General features: G+C 30.6%; 1 protein-coding gene across 9 annotated transcripts; it reads left to right on the top strand.

The window, feature by feature from the left end:
* The first annotated feature begins 3,383 nt into the window (after positions 1-3,383).
* Positions 3,384-17,352, top strand: LOC111281765 (DExH-box ATP-dependent RNA helicase DExH3-like). 9 transcript variants are annotated; one of them, XR_016329208.1, is made up of 20 exons: positions 3,384-3,998; positions 5,670-5,824; positions 5,927-6,017; positions 6,262-6,507; positions 7,038-7,133; positions 7,597-7,785; positions 7,880-8,039; positions 8,123-8,253; positions 9,243-9,416; positions 9,537-9,809; positions 10,980-11,174; positions 12,181-12,384; positions 12,466-12,535; positions 12,645-12,793; positions 14,615-14,923; positions 15,158-15,206; positions 15,290-15,349; positions 15,500-15,652; positions 15,781-15,891; positions 16,096-17,352. XR_016329208.1 is itself a non-coding variant. In XM_022869423.2 (19 exons), exons 1-19 carry the CDS (start codon positions 3,636-3,638, stop codon positions 16,534-16,536), a joined length of 3,567 nt encoding a protein of 1,188 aa, XP_022725158.2. In that variant the 5' UTR covers positions 3,384-3,635; the 3' UTR covers positions 16,537-17,352. The 9 variants fall into 9 exon arrangements, 5 of the variants coding, with proteins under 5 accessions (XP_022725158.2, XP_022725148.2, XP_089602586.1 ...); XR_016329209.1 differs by having other exon boundaries at positions 15,747-15,891; XR_016329207.1 differs by lacking the exon at positions 15,158-15,206 and having other exon boundaries at positions 5,930-6,017; positions 15,747-15,891.
* The last annotated feature ends 3,310 nt before the right edge of the window (positions 17,353-20,662 follow it).

Below are 20,662 nucleotides of genomic sequence, written 5' to 3'. Positions count from 1 at the left end.
ATTTCTATTTATAGATATTTAATTTTAGATTGTGACTCTTTAATTATATTGTTTCAATCAAAGATCACTTTTTTTTAGTTAAAAATATGTCTTTTTGAAATATTATAGATATATTTGTTCATTTGAATAGTTAAACTTTTCACACAAAGAAAAATAATTATTTACATTTCTGAAAATTTGCAATTCTTCATATAAAGCAATTTTTTTATTTGACTTTTTCTATTATAGAATTATATCAATTTCACTATAAGAACTTTTCTTAACCTATATTTTAGCTCAACATAATTTTTTTGATTAAATTTTATATTTAATCATATTTTCATTATTTTGAAAATATTTTTAATAAAAAATTTCATTTTTCTTTTGAAATCTAAAAAGAACTAAAGGAAAAAAAGAGTTTTTGAATTCTTTTTTTTTTTTCTTTTCAACATTGTAAAAAATTTTAAAAAATCTCAAGAATTATATTATGTAAATTAAATAAAAAAAATCAAATTATAAAAAATAAGATTCTAATCAAGAATCTTTTTTTTTTCCAAATCAAACACCTCTAAAGGATTGTATAAAACACTTTATGTTGCTTTTATTTATGTTTCAATAAATAATTTTAACTGGCTAATTATATTTCGATTTCTCCAAAGATTTGTTCTTACCATCATATTGTCTAAAATATGCATTATTTTATTTTGTTTTATAAATTTGAGTATCACTTCAGGCAACTCAACGACAATAAAATTAATAGAGGGTGTTATAGTACTTTTGTCATTTTAGTATACACTTGAACTCTACCTTTTATGAACATAGTGAAGTAATCTTATTTAATGGTTGATATGATTGTGGAATGTTGAAATTTGTGAAAGATTTGACCACACTATCATTTTTTTTTTTTTGGTTCAAGGGATAAAGCTTTACAACAAGAGAGGAGGGAAGAAGGCTAGGGTAAAACTCTAGCTTTATATCTTTTTAAAGTTTGTTTGGCTACTAGGCAAAACAGTTAAAGATAACCACATTATTATTTTGATAATTAACTCAAATACACTCAAGTAAATTTTGGCTCCCTAACAAATTTGACCAGAGAAATAACTATAAGATAACATTTGCTATGTTTCGTGAAAGTTAAGTAGCTGGTTAATTTTTTTTTTTTTTCATCATCAACAATTGACAAATGGTGGAATCAACTTCTTACTTTTTAATATAATTTTATTAATTTTTATCTTCTTATTAAGGATTTAAATTATGATCATAGACGCATTTTTTATCATATCATATTTATTGTAATTATGAATATAATGGATATAATTATGATCATTATGGTCATTACAATAATGAATTTTTTTTAATTTTATAAAATTTACTATTAAACGTAATAATTATAATTATAATTATAAAAATTTTTATTTTATAAATTTTTAAATAATTTAAGAACTCCAATGACACTTTAAGCTTTTGGGTCACCCATGCAAAATCAATATATATAGTATGGTTCAAACTTTAAAACCAATTCTAAATCTTAAAATTCTTAAAAAGTATATAATAAAAACAATAACTTCCAAATGTCATAAATAAAATTATGCTCACATCATTTGAATTCATTAATTTGCATCACAAAAATCATATCAAAATTATATATTGTAAAGGATTAAATACAAACATCCACAAATTTATATAAAAAAACTTTTCAAGTTCAAGCATTGTAATAATATGCATTTCTATTAAATTATGATAAATGATTTCTATTAACATGAAAACTAATAACGACAATAAAATGATTGAGATTAAATTATATATTAAAATATAAATTATTTATGGTACAAATATTATTACATTTTTATACTTCAAAAATAAATGTATATAATTAATTTAAATATCAATCTAACGATTTAATGTTTCGAGCAAGAAAGGGGGATAAGAATCTCATATTATAAATCATCTTATTAGTGTTAGTTTTAAAAAATTTGGATCATAATGATTCATCAAGTCTCATGGCCATCCTTTATTGATCTAAATTTATCGATCCAAATGGTCCTCGGATGATTTTAAACCATTGGTCACCCTAGTTCTAAGGCCATCAATGAAAAAGGAAAAAAAACTTTTTGAAGTTTTATTATTCATGCTGGCATATTGTTTCCTATTCAATATTTTTCTTAATTTTATTACCCAAACAGACTTATTTTATCCCAATCAATATTATTTTAGAAATTGACTAAAATTGAACAAATTTTTTAGAAAATATTCTAAAGATCTTTTAAGAATAATATTCATTTAGAAAATATTCCAACATTTTTATTTACTTTGTTATGTAAGTTAACTCAGTGAGTTAAAGGAAATATTCCATTTTCTCAAACTTTTGTGGGCTGAAAGTAAGAAAAAGAAAATCTGGATTAAATTCAACAATAATAAAAGTTGAAGGGCTCAAACACAATTTAAAAAAAATAAAGGATAAAATGTATATTTCTATGGATTAAAAATCCTAAAGTAATTTAAATGTTGACAGCTGTTAAATTTATTATGGTTTGGATTTTGTTGGGCCTTAAATTTTGATATTTGAATTTAGATTTTATTTGCACGAAAAGTTGTAATGAGACCCAATCAAATTCAATTTATGACTTTTTCATGAAAAATATTTTATCTATTTTTGTTGGTGTGGTTCAAAAACTTTTCAATAAAAATATAGGATTTATCCAACATTTTTTTATGGATGAGATCTTCCTTAGAGCTTTATTGTTTATCCAAATGAATGCATGCTAATTTTATTAAAAGTAATTCAACTTTTTGTAAAAAAACAAAATAAATTTTTAAAATAAAAATCTAAAGTGACGTTTTATAAAATTCATCAAATTATTAATGAAGTTTTAGGAATTTTCAATTTTAGAATTAAATAAAGTCATAAGTAAATTTTTAAGGTTAACAAATTTTTATAATTCTATTAAAATATTAAAAAAATAAAAAATTTCAATATGAAATTTATTAAATTAATAAAGAATAAATAAAAATAAATGAAACAAATAAAATTAAAGTCATAAAATTCATAAAAATGAAATATGATAAATAATTAATAATAAATGAAAATATGTATAATTAAAATAAAAAAATTATTTTACTCACAAAACCTCTTACATTTTTTTTATATGTCAATGTAGAATATAAAACGATATATTGAAATTTTTTAAAGAATGAATTTCAAGGAAATATATATAAGGATATTAAATAAAAAATTAATTTAGAGGATTGATGAAATATTTTATAATTTTTATATAATTTTTTTATAATAATTTTCAAATTTTAAGAATTTTTTTAATTTTTAACTAAAATTAAATTAAAAAAAAAATACCGTGTGGGATCCATTCTAGGCAAATATTATCCTGAAAAACGTGTTAAACAAATTTGCCAGCAAATTTTTGTATTTGTTCACAAACTCGTAGCATTCCCTATTCCCTAACCTTAGGAGTCAGGAGTTGGGAGCAGCCGCAGAACGCCGCCCCAACTCCAAACCCCACCGAGCATTTCCATAGGCTCATCTTATCAAGCGAACCTCAAGGGCTCTGTACCAAGAACCCTAACTAACCTCTTCAAATTTAACCAAATCCCAGTGTTAAAAAGACTGAAACCAGAAACCCCACGAAGATTAAAAATAAAAAATGTCCTGTAACTCAGCTATATTTCAGGGCTATCTGAGGACAACTGCCATGTCTCTGAGACCCACTTCCCTCCAACTCAACAACACCCCTAAAACACTTTTAAAACTTTCTTTCTTCTCCTTTCTCTATACGACCCAATCCCCTGGTTCTTTCCGGCGTTTGCATTTGAGGCGTGGCCTCGTAACGTGCTCTAGGTCTGGTGCTGCTGCTGCTTCTTCTTCCAGGACTCTTGCCTTGGATCGGAGGAACATTTTGTTGCCTTGTTTGCAGCAGCAGCAAAGCTTTAATTATGGCTCCGATGCTTACCGGGATGTTTCCAGTGATGACTCAGACCACGAATTCGGGTCTCCACAGTCTCAAATGGTTGGTTTTTTAGATACCCTTTTGTTAGATTTTCTTAAATTTTCATTTTTTTTCCCTCTTGTTCTTTATGTTTGCTGCTGTTAAGCTAGTGGAGGAGAGGAGTTTCTGTTACCCTTTTTAATCACTTTACAAGGTGTTGGTTTTTGCAATTTAAAAAGAACGATTTTTCAATGGCTTATCTTGTCAATTATCAGTTTTATAGTTGGTTTACTGACTTGGGACTGTTTTCCTTTCTTCTCAAAATGACTAGTGAGTTTGTCTTGAACTTAGCTGCTAATGAGAAGTGTGTTCTCAAAATGGCAACATAGCTAAGCACGTTACCATACTTTCTTTTTTTTTTTTTTTTCACATTTTCAAGCACGGATTTGTTGTTCTGCTAATTGTCAATTTATTTTTGGACTTATAAATTACATTCGAAGAGGTATAATGCCTTTTTTTTTTTGGTAAATGTGTTGGAAACATGATAATGATTAGCTGAAAGTTGTAGTTTAATATACTGGTTTAGGAACTTTTATGAGCAATTAAACTTGCTGTTCTGGTCCTTGATGGTTTAATCTTCTGTTCCATATCAATTTTAATACTCTCTCAGTTATCACCTGATTGAGCATTAAATTTTCAATATGGTTTACTTTTTTGGGTGTTCAATTTGTGCATGTTAGCTATTGCTCCACTTCAACTTTTGCACTATAAATATTTGTCTATCACATATCCAACTTCATATGTATAACTGTGTATCATTTGCAGGTGATGATGTGTTGACAGACTAGCTAAGATTATGGTTAGTAAGTCAAAGAGTTGTGAGGATAATTTGGTAGAAAAGTTTCATATTAGGTAGGATTAACATTAGAACACAAAGGATTTAACAACAATTAATTCCAGAGGTAGAGATGAGAATAAATTGAGAAAGGTGATCATGAAGACCTAGAGTTATTATTTTTGTTACCTTTGATCAATTATCTGCACGGAAGAAGAGATTGAAAAGGATGCCAATGAAGCAGAGAAATTCAGTTAAGAGTTTTTTTCGAGTGGTTGTGATATGGGGGTGCATGCAATGTTGAAAAAAAATCTTATAATCATAAGAAGAGCTGCGCTTATAGAAAACTGTTTCTTATTAAACAAGTTATGGAAATGAGAATTTATTGCAACGTTAAAAGCAATAAAATAAGAAATGAATACGTTTAAAGAAGGGGATGAAATGCCTATTAAAGATAGACTATAGAAGGCATTTTAATACCTGTTAAATGCGACACTTGGTGGTGTGGACTAATGAATGAGAGTAAATTGAAGTAGGTCAAAGATAGGCCAAAATCAATGGGTGAATATACAAATTAGTGTTCCACTTCTAAGAACCTTGGGGGTCATGTCACTAGGTTAATATCATTCCTTATCAATTTGTAAGTAGTTACCATAGGTGATGTCATTGAAAAATTTAAAAATATTGATCAATTACATTATTTGAAATTTCCCCTGAATTTAGCCGGTTGGGCTGTATGCATATTCTCTTTTTCAGATCACTAGATTTTTTATTGCTTCAAAATTTAATTTATTAGTATATCAGCTTGTAATCTCATTTAAGTCCTATGCTGCTGCATTTCAAGATTAAGTTGAAAGTTTTTTTCTTCTACCTGTTGATGGTTGGTTGCTATATTTTTGTTGGTTCATGTTGGTTAGGGTGCTTCAACCATTGACAATATTGATGAATGGAGATGGAAATTTACTATGCTTCTTCGAAACAAGGATGAGCAAGAGATAGTATCTAGGGAGAGAAAGGACAGGCGTGACTTTGAGCAACTTTCAGCTCTAGCAACCAGAATGGGCTTACATAGGTATTTTAAGTTCCCCCATTGCATGCATATTGTATCTTGTTATTTGTTCTTTGTCCCCAATTTTTGCTATTGCTTCTGAGTACTGAAATATAATCTGCTTAGCAGCTGCCAATATGCAAAAGTAGTCGTTTTTAGTAAACTTCAGCTGCCAAATTATAGATCTGATCTTGATGATAAGCGCCCACAAAGAGAGGTACTTCTATCCAGTGTTTGCCAATTTTGGTTCTTTTGTCAGTTGAATGTGTGTATGAACAGAGAGTGGAATTGGTTCTACTTGAGCTCTTTAAAGACTTGCCCAATATTCATGGGGTCTTTGCATAAAACGGGGAGTTTCTGTTCAATACTAACCAAAGTCTCTGAGTAGTTCTTGGTGCTATTAAATGTTGTATCTTTTAGCCTATCATGCTCTTCCATAAAAGTTTTTACCTTACTATCAGGTAATCTTACCTTTTGGCCTGCAAAGAGATGTAGACCTTCACCTCAAAGCTTACCTTTCTCATAAGGCTATGAGCAATGGTAGCTTTTCAGATAAGTCTTTGCCGAGATCAAGTGGTGGTGGAAGAATTGCTGCAGATGAAGTACCTATTGAGCATCAAGAGTCCTTTACACAGAATAGTGTTGTCATGGAGAGGATTCTTCGGCGGAGAAGTTTGCAACTCCGTAATAAGCAACAAGAATGGCAGGTTTGTTTTTGTGATTTCTTTTTGTTATGCACAGTGATCCTAGGTACTATCTGGCATTAAGTACAATTTTTGTTATTAAGATATTTATTTAAAATATATGTGACGATTTTCCTGCATCAGTATGTGTTGCATCTCACATTCTGTTTGTGGTGTCATTTCCTGCTTGTGTTGCATTGATTTTTATACTTTCCTTGCCCACTTCTTTTGCTTTATTAGGATTTGGAACATTTAGGTGTAAGTAAATTTGGAAATAGACAGAGAATATATGCTCCAAGTGCATTTTAATTGCTAAATTGTTGTATTTGCTGTTATGGAAGGCTTCTGGTTCCTAGTATTGAACTTTGCAATTTGAGACGGCTATCAGTGCATGTTGAATTTTGGCGTGGCTTATTTTTTTTTATGGAATAGCTTTTTGTCTCTTGACTTCTCGTTCTCCTAGATTTGCTGTGTTTCTATCTTATGTATTTTATGAGCATGCTTGCCCCCTTCTTTCAATAATTTAAACGTCTGCTAATATCTATCATCTATAGGAATCTCCTGAAGGCAAAAAGATGCTTGAATTTCGTAGAAGCCTGCCTGCATATAAAGAAAGGGATGCATTGCTAAATGCTATCTCACAGAATCAGGTGAAATTTAATGTCATTATATTTCAGTTTTGTTTCTTGCTGTTACCATTTTATGTAACATATTTGTAGGTATATCTATATGAAGTTCCAAATTGACATGTTGATCCCCTAGTGGGCATTGAATGTTCCTTCAACACAAGGAAATAAGATTAGAAAAGAAAATATTTATAGGATTGACTGCCATGAGAGTGTTGATCAGCTCCCTTCCTTTTATTTTGTATCATTATTTTGCTTACTCTTTACTTCCAAAATATTGATGTAAAAAATGGTGTGATGTACCTTAGGATTTAGGAATAAGACTAAAAGTTAAGTCGACAAGGGGCTTTGATTTTAAATGCATTCGTGCTATCATTGTCACCAATATTTTTAAGAAATTTTGCAGTTCTCTATATTCTATAGGAACTTGTACATTCTTTTCTACATTTTTGAAAAGTTATTGATTCTATGTGTTCTGATCTTGCAGGTGGTTGTTGTCTCTGGTGAAACTGGTTGTGGTAAAACCACACAACTTCCTCAGTACATATTAGAATCTGAGATTGAAGCTGCTCATGGAGCTTCCTGTAATATTATTTGTACTCAGCCTAGGAGAATATCTGCTATGGCTGTTTCCGAAAGAGTTGCTGCAGAAAGAGGGGAGAAATTGGGAGAATCTGTTAGTTTCTGCAATTTTGTCATTCACTCATGCTTGTGAATTTATTTGAGTAGTCTTGCTGATTAAAATTAATATGTTATATTATTCTTGAAAGGTTGGTTATAAAGTACGCCTTGAGGGAATGAAAGGAAGAAACACCCGCCTTCTTTTTTGTACAACTGGCATTTTACTTAGGCGGCTACTTGTTGACAGGGATTTGAGAGGTGTAAGTCATGTTATTGTTGATGAGATTCATGAACGTGGAATGAATGAAGGTGAGTTGGCATCTTGTTCTGAGTTTTATACTGTTACAGTGATATTTTTATGTGACATTAATCAGCGGTTGCATATCTTTCAGATTTTCTTCTTATCGTGTTGAAAGATCTCCTTCCTCGTAGGCCAGAGATGAGATTGATTTTGATGAGTGCAACTTTAAATGCTGAGCTCTTTTCCTCTTACTATGGTGGTGCCCCAACAATCCATATTCCTGTAAGTTCTGCTATGATTATTTGAATATCTTATCTAAAGTTTTTGATTATTTGAATATCTTGTGGTGGTTTCGTTCTCCGTCCACAATATTCCCCATAGCATCTGCTATGAGGGTGATTTAAATTATAACAAATTTATTTTTCTTGCGTAAAGAAGAGGTGTCTCTCAACTAGCAACTGCTTTATCATTTGCATTTGTGTTTGTAGTCATGCAAGTATGATTGGGCATGAATCCAAATGAATTTTGAAAATTGGAGTTCCCTTTGATGCTGCTATAATTCATGTTCAGTAACAACCATAGACCAGCATTATTGATCACTGTTTTTGGAGAATAATGGTTGGATAGGATGATGTAATGCCCGGAAAGATAGTTCAGCATGACTAGTTGAAAGTATGCTGTATGAATCAAATGATTGTGCGGACAAGAAAGTAATTCATACATACGATGAGTACAGAATATGGTGGTGTTGAGTCCAACAGAAAACTGACAAAAAGTGAAGATTATTGTGTTAATCATTTGGTGAAAAATAAGGTTTATTTATATATTTTTAAAAGTTATAACTTAGTTGCCAAAATCTAGTAGCTTAAGTGTTTACCAGTTTTCTACATTCTTTCTTCATTGGGGTGCTCATTTGTCATGCATGTTAAAATACTTGTTTTCAGAATCATGAACTCGTTAGTATTAAATAAAAAGTTAAATGCATGAACTGTTTTAAGATATGGCTTGTTGACGTTGGATTTTGGGTTTTCCTTTTTTTATTTGTTGTTCCTATATGAGTGAGCGGTTGGTTTTCCTCTTTGCTGGCTTTCTTGTGTTTATTCACTTAGCTAAAGATAAGTTAAAGAAAACATGTTTTGAATGCTGGGTGCTCTAGACTAATCTCGTTTTGTCTTCCCACCCAAACTCTTTCTTTATTTCTTTTTTTTTCCCTCTTTCTTTTATGTTTTTGTGCTGGGGGCGTCTGTTTTGTGATTTATTTTGTTTTTCAGGGTTTTACTTATCCTGTCCGATCACATTTTCTGGAGAATATTCTAGAGATGACTGGGTACAGGTTAACTCCATATAATCAAATTGATGATTATGGTCAAGAAAAGATGTGGAAAATGCAGAAACAGGCCCAATATCTTAAAAAGAAGAAGAGTCAGCTAACTTCTGCAGTTGAGGTATAGAAAATTTTGCGAGGTCATCTAGTGTTAGAAGCATGGTTTTGGTTGTGAAAGTCGTTGTCAACTTTAGGGGCCTGTTTTTGGAAATTTCATCTCTGCCCTTGAACTTGTGGACAGGATGTACTTGAAATTGCTGACTTCAGGGGGTGTAGTTTACGGACTCGACAGTCTTTATCCTGTTGGAATCCTGACTCAATTGGTTTCAATGTCATTGAGCATATTCTTTGCCTCATAGTAAAGAAAGAGAGGCCTGGTGCTGTTTTGGTTTTCATGACTGGTTGGGATGACATAAACTCTCTAAAAGATCAGCTCCAGGCTCATCCTCTCCTTGGGGATCCTAGCAAGGTGTTGTTGCTTGCATGCCATGGTTCCATGCCTAGCTCTGAGCAGGTGAATGCACTTTTTACTTTTCTTGCTTATCTTATGCATATGGTTAGTACTATGGTTAATCTATGTAATTTGGGGAAGATAAAGAGATGTTTTCCAATAGATTGAACTCATTTGTTCCTTTCTTTTTCTAAAAATGGTGATACCTTTTAATCAATTAGATGTTTTAATTAAGGTTTGGAAAGTATTTGAGGTTTTGTTACAAGGCTAGAGCAAAACATGTGTGGCAATCTGGAGCTTGATGTTATCCATGGCTAAGGATGCAAGCGGACGATTCTACTGTGCATGTACTTATATTGCACGTTTTGTTTTCTTGATTTTTAAGAATTTTTTGGTGAAAAGAATGTTTCTAGTAGTCATTTATAGCATGAAATAGCAAGGAGTTATGTCTCTTCTACTCTCAGAGAGGCAGAGATAATAATGTTGTTCATCTTAAGCCTGAATTGAGGCACCAAGGTGGAAAATCTCAATGGGATTCAAGGCTTGGTTTCTTGAGTATAGAAAATCTGATTGTTATTGTGTCAGACATTTCTTAAATGTAGATTGCCGAAAAATGATGGGATGTGATGCTTGTTTTTAATGGTGAGGTTAAATTACTCTCCGTTTGCATGAATCTGGTTATGAAGGATTTAACTGGTCAATAGTCATTTACTGCCAACTGAAATTTATGTCTTAAACTATTGTTCAATTTCATGCATTTCTTTCCTATCAAGTCTCTATATTTACATATCTAGTTTTTCATGTGGAAGGAGTCAATTGTTCTTTATTAATTTTTATTTTGAAATATTCTTATGTTTTTGTTGTAATTTCTTTTCCTAAAAGGACACAATGGTTTTATTGAAGTTACATCTTGTTATAATCTCTTCTTTGGTTGGTTGGAGAGAGAATGGTGGTAATCATTAAGTGCTCTTCTGTTTCTTAACTCTCCTCTCCTTCCATAAATTTACTTATTTAGCTTTTCATGTAGTAGTCAAGTTTTGCTTTGAATATTCTTATCTTTTTGTTATATTTTCCTTTCTTAAAGGGACAGCCATGGTTTCATTAAAGTTACTTCTAGTTATTATGTCTTGCTCTTGGAGAAGGAACGATGATTTTGTTAACTTCTCATTGGGTTGTTTGGCTTCCTTTTCTTCTTCATTTACAATTTTCTCTTTCATGTTTCTTGGCATACAGAGGTTAATATTTGAGAAGCCTGAAGATGGAGTGAGGAAAATAGTTCTAGCTACTAATATGGCTGAGACTAGCATCACCATCAATGACGTGGTTTTTGTGGTTGATTGTGGAAAGGCAAAAGAAACTTCCTATGATGCACTAAATAATACACCTTGTTTGCTTCCATCTTGGATATCAAAGGCTGCTGCCCGCCAAGTAAGACTTCTGATAGTTATTTATTACTGTATCTGCAATTATGGATCTACATCTGAAGTTGGATTACTATATGTATCTGCAATATTGGATTTACTTCTGATAGTTTCCAATTTTCTGCTCTTTGTAGTAGATACAAATTGCTGCACTCAAATGAGATTTCTTAAGATTTTATTGTTTTTACCTTTTAGAAAACCTAAAAGATAAAGAAAAAAACCTTTGTTTTTCTCAAATTGCAATCTCCATGTGCTTGAAGAAAACTCTCTTTGCTTTTATTTTTAGTGGTCCAATGTTTTCAATACCAGTGAAAATCATGGTTCAGAACATGGAAGTACATGGCTTTTTTGCTGATTTAGGTGATTTAGGCAGATACGCAATGAAAATAGAATTTATGGTAATTTTCTTAGGAACTTTTTATCAACTTATATGCAGTCTGGGGGAATTTATAACCTTTTATACCATCAATTTTCAAAACCAGTGAAATCATGGTTCAGAACATGGGAGTGCATGGCCTTTTTTCTGATTTAGGTGATTTAGGCACATACGCTATGAAAATAAAATTTATGGTAATTTCCTTAGGAACTATTTTATCAACTTACATGCACTCTGGGGGAATGTCTAATCTTTTATAGCATCAGTTTTAACTACCTGTGAAAATCATTGTTTAGAACATGGAAGTACACGGCCTTTTTGCTGATTTAGGTGATTTAGGCAGATACACTACGAAAATAGAATTTATGGTAATTTTTAGGAACTATTTTTACCAACTTACATGCAGTCTGGTGGAATTTATAACCTTTCTATAGAATCAGTATTCTATTTGTGCCTAGATCTTGCAACCTGATGTGCCTAGATCTTGCAACCTGATGTAGACCATTAACAATGTTATGTCATGAGAATGTTTGCTGCTACTTATTGGTTTCTTTTACCCCTTTAATTTTACTGTTCTATTGGAAGTTTGACTTCATTATCTAGACTGGTCATGCTAGTTTCATTTTTTGTTCTTTAGAGAAGGGGAAGAGCTGGTCGTGTTCAACCTGGCGAGTGTTACCATCTTTATCCCAAATGTGTTTATGATACTTTTGCTGATTACCAACTTCCAGAGCTTTTAAGGACACCGTTACAGTCTTTATGTTTGCAAATCAAAAGTCTAGAGCTTGGAGGTATCACTGAGTTCCTTTCTAGGGCATTGCAGCCCCCAGAACTTCTGTCGGTAATTTTTCATTACTTCTACTGCTGGTATTATCCATTTGATATTGTACATATTGGTTTTATACTTTTTGTTTGTTTATAGGTGCAAAATGCTGTTGAATATCTGAAGATTATTGGAGCTTTAGATGAGAATGAGAACTTAACAGTGCTAGGTATGGCTGTATGAGAATTACTTATTTTAAAGGAACTATGGTTTTCAAATATGGATATAAATTTCTTTGACAAAAGAGGAACTATGAATCATGGGTTGTGACCTTGCAGGACACAACTTGTCAATGCTTCCGGTTGAGCCTAAACTTGGGAAAATGCTGATACTGGGGGCTATTTTCAGCTGTTTAGATCCAATAACGACTGTTGTTGCTGGGCTCAGTGTCAGAGATCCATTCCTGATGCCATTTGACAAGAAAGATGTAAGTTTGTCTTCATGTTTCTAGCATAATTTTTTTGAGAGTGAATTATAATATGAATCTTTTTACAGCATCTTTATGTAAGTTTGTTGTTTTGTTTCTAGCATCAGTTCCCTTTTTTTTTTTTAATGTAAATTTTAATATGAATCTTTTTCCAGCATCTTCAATTTTTGCATTTCATTGCAATGTGTTCCTATGTTCTTTAAAGATGAACGTATTTGTTCTTTTTCTCTTTGTTTCCTTCTTCCACATTTTAAAATTCTTTAGTATACCTTAAAAATTGATGACTTTCTGGGCTGTATTTTTCTCTCCCTTTGACTTCCAGTTGGTATTAACTTTCACATTGGGTTAGGGTTAAGGTAGGTCATAGGTTCAAACTTAAAAAGGAAACATTAATTGTGTTAACCTTAACTGCTGAAGTATATGCATAACGAATTCAGATGTTATTGGTTTAAATGATTTCATAATATAACTTAGGCTTTGTCCTTCATTTTTTAATTACTTTTTATTTTTAGAAAAAGTATATCCTCTCTTATATTGAATTCTTCCATCGATTTAGGTTGTACTTTTAGGGGTTATAGCTGATTTTGCCCTTGAACTTTATCCACAGCTGTAATTCACCCCTCCAACTTTTACTGTGTACAATTAAGGCTGCAAACTTTAAATTTTGTTAATCAAACATTAACAGAATATGGAATATTCTGTTAACTTGCTTCGTTAGCAAAATATTGAGTTAAATTATGCTGAATAGTTCAAAATGTCCACACAGACAGGATATAAATAAATGGTTCCTTCTTCAAAAAATTAAAAAAAAAAAAAGAATATGGTTTCCCTTCTTTCAGCTAAGAAGCTTGCAATAGCAAGCTGAACCAATTTCTTTTGAACCATTTTTATTTTCGTTAAAGTCTTCTGTTTTTTTAGCTTTTAAGATTTTTTAGTTTTTATTCTTTGTTGTTTCAAGTGTTTTTAGCTGTCATCTTTTTCCCCTCTATTTGAAATAGTTTCTGGATTTTTTTATAATTTCGTTAGATCCTTCTTAGGCAAGAGGGAAAAAAAAATGAACATTTTGCCACAAAATATTTTTATAATATTAATTTTTTTCTTTTCATTTTTATAAAATTCAATGTGGGCTGCCAGCAAGGCAGAAAGAACAGAGTTAGAGGTCTTATATTTCATGGAGTACATTGCACTTGTCATCAAAGTTTAAGCATAGAAATAAAAGTATAGATATTCAATTGACTGCAATAAAAATTGGAGGGGTGAATTACAGTTTTGGATAGAGTTCAACAACAAAATTAGACATTATCTGTACTTTTTACTATTAAATCTTGCTGTTTAGTTACAGAAGAATTTTGTTTATTCAAAAAGAAAAAAAAGAATAATTTCTTGAGTTCGTCATTCCATATATGTACTCTTTTAATTTTAGGCATGTTTTGCTGCTAGCTACATGGAATCCTTTATTGGGTTTAAGACCCATCCGCATCTTTTCTATTTGGTTAACATCTCATTTTGCATTTCACATTATTTGCCACAAGTGCATGGCAGAATTAGATTACTTACGGAAGTTTTTCTTAGAATTTTTTGGCATTAATAATGTAAGAAACTGTACCCGAGTATTTGGCTTAAAGGTTGGTGCATGCCTCCCCTTGCTCAAAGAGCTGGGTTCAAATTCCCCTATTCCCAATATAAGAAAGTAAGAATCTCCTAGCTTTTTTCTGGCTTTAATGATGCATAATTGGAATTTTTTTACTTCAGGGCTTACGAGGATTTATGATTTTGATATTTATTGAGTGACCTTTTAATCTTTCTTGCTCACTGTTGCAGCTTGCTGAATCGGCAAAAGCCCAATTCTCAGGCCAGGAGTACAGTGATCATATTGCACTTATCCGAGCCTACGAGGGTTGGAAAGAAGCTGAAAGAGAGCAGTCTGGTTATGAGTATTGTTGGAAGAATTTTCTTTCTGCACAAACTCTCAAGGCCATTGACTCTCTACGAAAGCAGTTTTTCTATTTGCTCAAGGCTACTGGTCTAGTTGATCAAAATATAGAAAACTGCAACAAATGGAGCCATGATGAGCATCTCATCCAAGCAGTCATTTGTGCTGGCTTATTTCCAGGGATATGCTCTGTTGTGGTGAGTTTAGTAGCATTTCCCTTAAATATTTGTTCAGTTTATTTTATTATTTTGTTATAAGAAAATGGTTTCTTTTATTCCTAATCAGAATTTCTCTCTGTATTTAACTTTTATGTTAATGTTTCTTAATGCATGTGTGGGTGGGTCTCTGTTGGCTCTCATTTCATGTGCACTTATTTATGCATCTCGGTCCTTGTTTACACATATTTCTCATCTAACATGATGTTCTAATAGGTAAGGATGATAAAGGAGTACATTTATTTACCAAAGAATTATTTGCCTGGTCAATGTCTTAAACTTTATCCATCTTTTAGGATTATGTATGTTTTTTTATGAAGTATGCACTTATGCAATTGCGATCCACAGAACAAAGAGAAGTCAATTGCACTGAAAACAATGGAGGATGGTCAAGTTCTTCTACACTTGGTAATTTGCTTTCTACTATTTGGTTTTCTTATAATTCATTGTTTCAGGTAACCCCATTTGCATGGAAATACCAGTTCATCCAAGTGCTAAGTTCCAATTTTCTTATTTATTTATTTTTCGATTTTCAACTTTATTGTCTGCATAAAGTAGAATTCAGTGAATGCTGGAGTTCCCAAAATTCCATACCCATGGCTGGTTTTCAATGAAAAGGTAAAAGTGAATGCAGTATTCCTCCGCGATTCAACGGGTGTTTCTGATTCTGTGCTGCTCTTATTTGGAGGGAACATTTCAAGAAGTGGACTAGTAAGTTAATTTAATTGTTATCATTTGCAGTTGCTCCATTTCTTCTTGATAGAAGATGCTTTGCTTCACTTAATTCGGTTTTATTTTGCCATAGGATTTATGTTGAATCTTTTCATGGGTGTTGATAGGATGGACATCTAAAAATGTTGGGAGGATATTTGGAGTTCTTCATGAAACCTGATTTAGCTGATACATATTTAAGCTTGAAAAGAGAGCTCGAGGAACTAATTCAGAAGAAAGTAAGTATCAACTATGTTTTATAGGTCCAATGTTTGATCAAATCTCCAGAGCTACTTTAATTTTTGGTTTCATTTTCACCTGCAATCAAATTTCCTACTTTACAAATCCCAGTTTCTCTTCTTGGTGTATGCCATTCTCTTCAATTCTCTGCCAAAAGATAGCATTGTCATGCATTCATAATTTATGTGGGTGCTTGTTGGCAGCTTTTGAACCCTAGATTAGATATGCAATCAAGCAATGAGCTCCTCTCAGCAGTAAGATTGCTGGTCTCAGAAGACCAATGTGAGGGCAGATTTGTCTTTGGCCGTCAGGTGCCAGTATCATCAAAGAAGACAGCTATAGTGAAAACACCAGGTACAGGCGGGGCTGATAATTCAAAGAGTCAGCTGCAAACAGTGCTTGCCAGGGCTGGACATGGAGCACCCATCTACAAGACAAAACAGCTAAAGAACAACCAGTTCCGATCCACTGTGATCTTTAATGGGCTGGATTTTATGGGGCAGCCTCGCAGCAGCAAAAAACTTGCAGAGAAGGATGCAGCTGCTCAGGCTCTTCTGTGGTTGAGGGGTGAAGACTATTCATCTTCCAGAGATATTGACCATGCATCATTGCTTTTGAAAAAGAGCAAAAACAGGAGAACTTAGGTCAGTGATAAGTGGAATACTAAGTGGAGTTGACTTGATTCTAAGTTTTTAAGTGATAATGTGTCATTGTTATCACTTATCAACCAAGCAGAAAGATGAGAGCCCCTGGTTTACAGCAACAGTACTGATGCACCGTGATGTCAGAGTTCAGTGTTTCTATATAGTATGCAAGTTGGAATTTATTGAACCTAGGACTTGCCGGCTTCTAGAACCCTTGTTTTTCAAATGGGGTGAAAGGTAATACCCTTGAGAGCCAGAAACTGGGGTGAATGATCCTTCGGGGGCAGAAACTGGAGATTTCACCTATCTCAAATTTATGCCAGGTGAGTGGAAATTTTGAAAAGGTTGTTCTCTGTGTTGGCTCTTATTTTCCGAAATTTACTGTCGTACAAGGTTAGTGCTATTACTTCATATCTTATTGTTACTAGTGTAGCCATAAAATATGAACAACAGTTCTTTGTAGAAGCTAAGAGTTGGCAAGGTAGTTGTAGATGTAAATCACAAGGCATCCGTATGGTTATTTATGTATAAATTCCAGCACATATTTTTGTCAAAGCTTGATGAAAAAGCCTTTGATCACTGCTTGCAATGAACTTCCCCAACTGTGTACAGTCTCTTGTTGATCCAAGTTGAGAATCCTTATATACTAAATTCGGTAGAGAATATGTCTTTAGACTTTTAGTCATTGATCTTCCAGATATTTCCTCTTTCCTTTTGAAGACAATTATGTTGAGCCTGGGGATCTGTGAAATTACACTTTATAAGCATGAATGTGACTGATCGAGCTTGATAATGCAAGTTGTCTCCTTTTGTTAATTTCTTGTTAATTGCTGCTATTTTGTACTTTTATTTAAGTCTTTTTTTGTCCATATAAATTTAGGAGCAAGGTAGGTTATCACATCTCCAAAGTCAGATTAAGCTGCCAACTCATAATAGAATTTACAGATCTTTTGGGACTTTTCGAACTTATAGATCATTTGCCAAATAGAGGATTTTGGGGGGTTCAAACTTTGGTGCTTTGCATCTAGGTCCAAAACCTTAACTTATTGAGCCAACCCTTAATGACGTACTTTTATTTAAGTTGGCATCTTACAAGTGGGACTTACATTTGGCTGTTTTTTGCTAAACTTGCTTTAATATGTTTTGTAGCTTGAACAAATCAAAGATGATATGCATTTTGTTTGTTCAAATGCTCCTTTAGTACCTTTCAGAGTCCATCTTGCAAGCTTTTGGTACTCTGATGATAAGAAGAAAAAAAATCCCAATTATGGCCTAGTGTATTTTTTTGTTTCTGCTGAAACTGAAACATATAAGATACATTTTCATTATGTTTACGTTCATTGAAGCTCCTAAGGAGACCTGAATTAGGTGCAGACACTTATTTTATCCAAAAAAATCGAATATCCTGTTAAAATAAATTTGAATCAATTTTCGATTTCATTCGAGTCTACAAGAGGCAAACAGACCAGTTCAGATGGTTTCAGATTGAGCTGTTTTCAAATTCAGATTTTTTGGGTTAGGATTCATTTCGGGCTTGGATCGTATGGGATTTAGATATTTTTGGATTTATGCTTTTTAAGATTTGGATAATTTTGGATTTGAATAATTTTGGATTTAGATAATTTTTAATTTGGATCATCTTGGATATGAGTTATTTCATATTCAGATTATTTTGGATTTTGTTCAATCCAAGTTGGACAGGCTTATTGTTTAGATGAATTTGAAAAAATTTCTAAATTTTATAAGCTATAAACATATTTTTGTAATTTCAAATTAAGGATTAATTTTATTTTTTATATAATTAAATAAAAGTATTACAAAAATGTTAATGTTAAAATTTTAAAAATAACATATTTATATATATTATATTAATTTTGTTTTTAAATATTATCCATAATTTTTTAATTCATCGTACAAATTCAAATAAAGTTAAAATATTCAAATATCACATAATTGAATAATAGAAATTATTAAAAAGAATATTATTTTGACATTAACATTTACATAAATATAATAATATTGAATGTATACCAATGGACCAAATATTCAATTAGAATACTGAATAGAAGATATTATTAATTTAATTAATATAATACTAATATTCAATTAGAATACTGAATAGAAGATATTATTAATTTAATTAATATAATACTAATAATCTAGAGTCAACAAATGTAATTATTTAAATATAATTAACTTTAATATCAATAAAGTATAAATATTAATTGTTTTAAAATTATTACTAGTCTAGTAAACTTTTAAGTTATACTTTAATTTCCTATAAATAATAATTAATTCTATTGTCACTTTAATTTTAATTTTAATAGTTATTAATAAATCAATTAAATTAAATTTCTTTTTATCTAATATTAAAATAAAAATTTAAAATTATAAAAAATTAACTAAAAGAACTGGCGGCATATGAAAAAAACCCTTAGTCTCCAAGCAATTGAAAAATACAAATTTCACAATTCTAATTTCCACAAATAAAAATTCAAAATGCCTAAAAATTGAGTAAACCCTAATATGATATTTCTAAAGCCAATAGTGCACCCCAAGCTTTTTCTTCCTTAAATCTACTTTCATCAGCACTTGTAATGTAGAAATTATCCTAGGGCTTCACAATGCGGAAATATTAATTACCACTCGTAATTGATTGTATGAATATGAGGCGACAATAAATCAAGATAGTAAGATTTTATTGGCAATGATTATATTTTTATTAAAATTTTTTTTAATGACTACATGATTATTTTTATATATGTTACTAGATGAAGAAGAAGATGATGTATTGGAATTGGGGAGGATTGTAGTAATATTGAATTAGTTGTCTTATGAAAGAGAATTAAGAGTTTTTGATAACAATGTATGTTGATATTTTACTTTATATATTTTTTGTTGACAAAAAGTTGAGATTTTTTATTAACAATAATTGTGCTGCTTTGATTGTAATTTGCATGTTCAAATTTTAAATGTTCGGTGATTTGATTTTGATGATAATACATTATTCTTAGGAATTTGAAAACTCTGGTTACTTGATTTTAGGAATCGAAGAATATCTTTTATTTTATTATATTTATTTGGATATTGTATTGTTTAATTTAATAATTTAACTTTTTTTTTAATTTTAAAATAATATATTTTAATTTATAAGATAATGTTTTTTATTTTCACATAAAATTAATACTTTAATATAATATCTTTGAAACAATAAAAAAATTATAATTTCAACATAATTTTTTATTAATAATGGTATTAATATTTTTATCAAAACATTAAATTAAATCAAATATTAAAATTATGATATGATTTTTTTTATATTTAAATGATCAATATATTAAAATTAAAATTAAATTATATGAAATAAGTATAATGAATCAATAATATATTGTATATGATTATTTTATAATGAAATTAAATGTTAAATTAATGGTATAATTTTTTTCTTTTATATTGATAATTAATGTAAATATAATGAGATCATAGTATCAAAAATCATTTGATATTAATATTTAGTGTGTTTCAAATTAAAATTATTTTATAATCAAATTAAAAATTTAACATTATTTTTGTTGATTATTATTGATATAATTATTTATTAATTATTAATAATAACATTTTTAAAATTTAAAATTTTTAGTTAAGAAAAATATTTATTTCTTATTTATTTAAAAAATCGTATAATTATAGTTTTAGTTTTCTTGGGTTATGATTTGGTTTTTTTATGAGTTTTATATCGAATCAATCTCGAATTTGGATTATTGTGGATTTGGGCTATGATGCACTCGACTTATATCGGTTTTGAACTTTTTTGGATTTAGATTTTTTTGATTTGAATTTTTTTGGGTTCAAATTTTTCAGATCAAATTTTTTTAGGTTTTGGTCTTTGACTTTTTTTTTTTTTATCAATTCAAGTTGATTCGAGTTTTGTTACAAAGTTTGAGTAAATTTTTATACTCAAATAAGCTTTGCCACCTCTATTCGAGTTTATTCAAGCCTTTTAGTTGAGTTTATTGGATTAATTTCATAGTGGGTCATTTTAAATTTTATTAAATCTTTAAATTTTATTTATTTTCATTTATTATTATTATATTATTATTATTATTATTTCTTTTATCTTTTGTCT

Source organism: Durio zibethinus, chromosome 17, assembly GCF_047325235.1.
Source record: "Durio zibethinus cultivar Kanyao isolate XHJ-2024 chromosome 17, ASM4732523v1, whole genome shotgun sequence".
Classification (NCBI taxonomy): domain Eukaryota; kingdom Viridiplantae; phylum Streptophyta; class Magnoliopsida; order Malvales; family Malvaceae; genus Durio; species Durio zibethinus.
This window is presented reverse-complemented; position numbering and strand designations above follow the sequence as displayed.

Bases quoted from the DNA above. Each gene is read 5' to 3' on its own strand.
- LOC111281765 (XM_022869413.2), top strand. From the start codon at position 3,636: ATGTCCTGTAACTCAGCTATATTTCAGGGCTATCTGAGGACAACTGCC. The intron at 5,825-5,926 runs GTATTTTAAGTT...TAATCTGCTTAG, and splicing joins ACCAGAATGGGCTTACATAG to CAGCTGCCAATATGCAAAAG. The intron at 7,786-7,879 runs GTTAGTTTCTGC...TATTCTTGAAAG, and splicing joins GGGAGAAATTGGGAGAATCT to GTTGGTTATAAAGTACGCCT.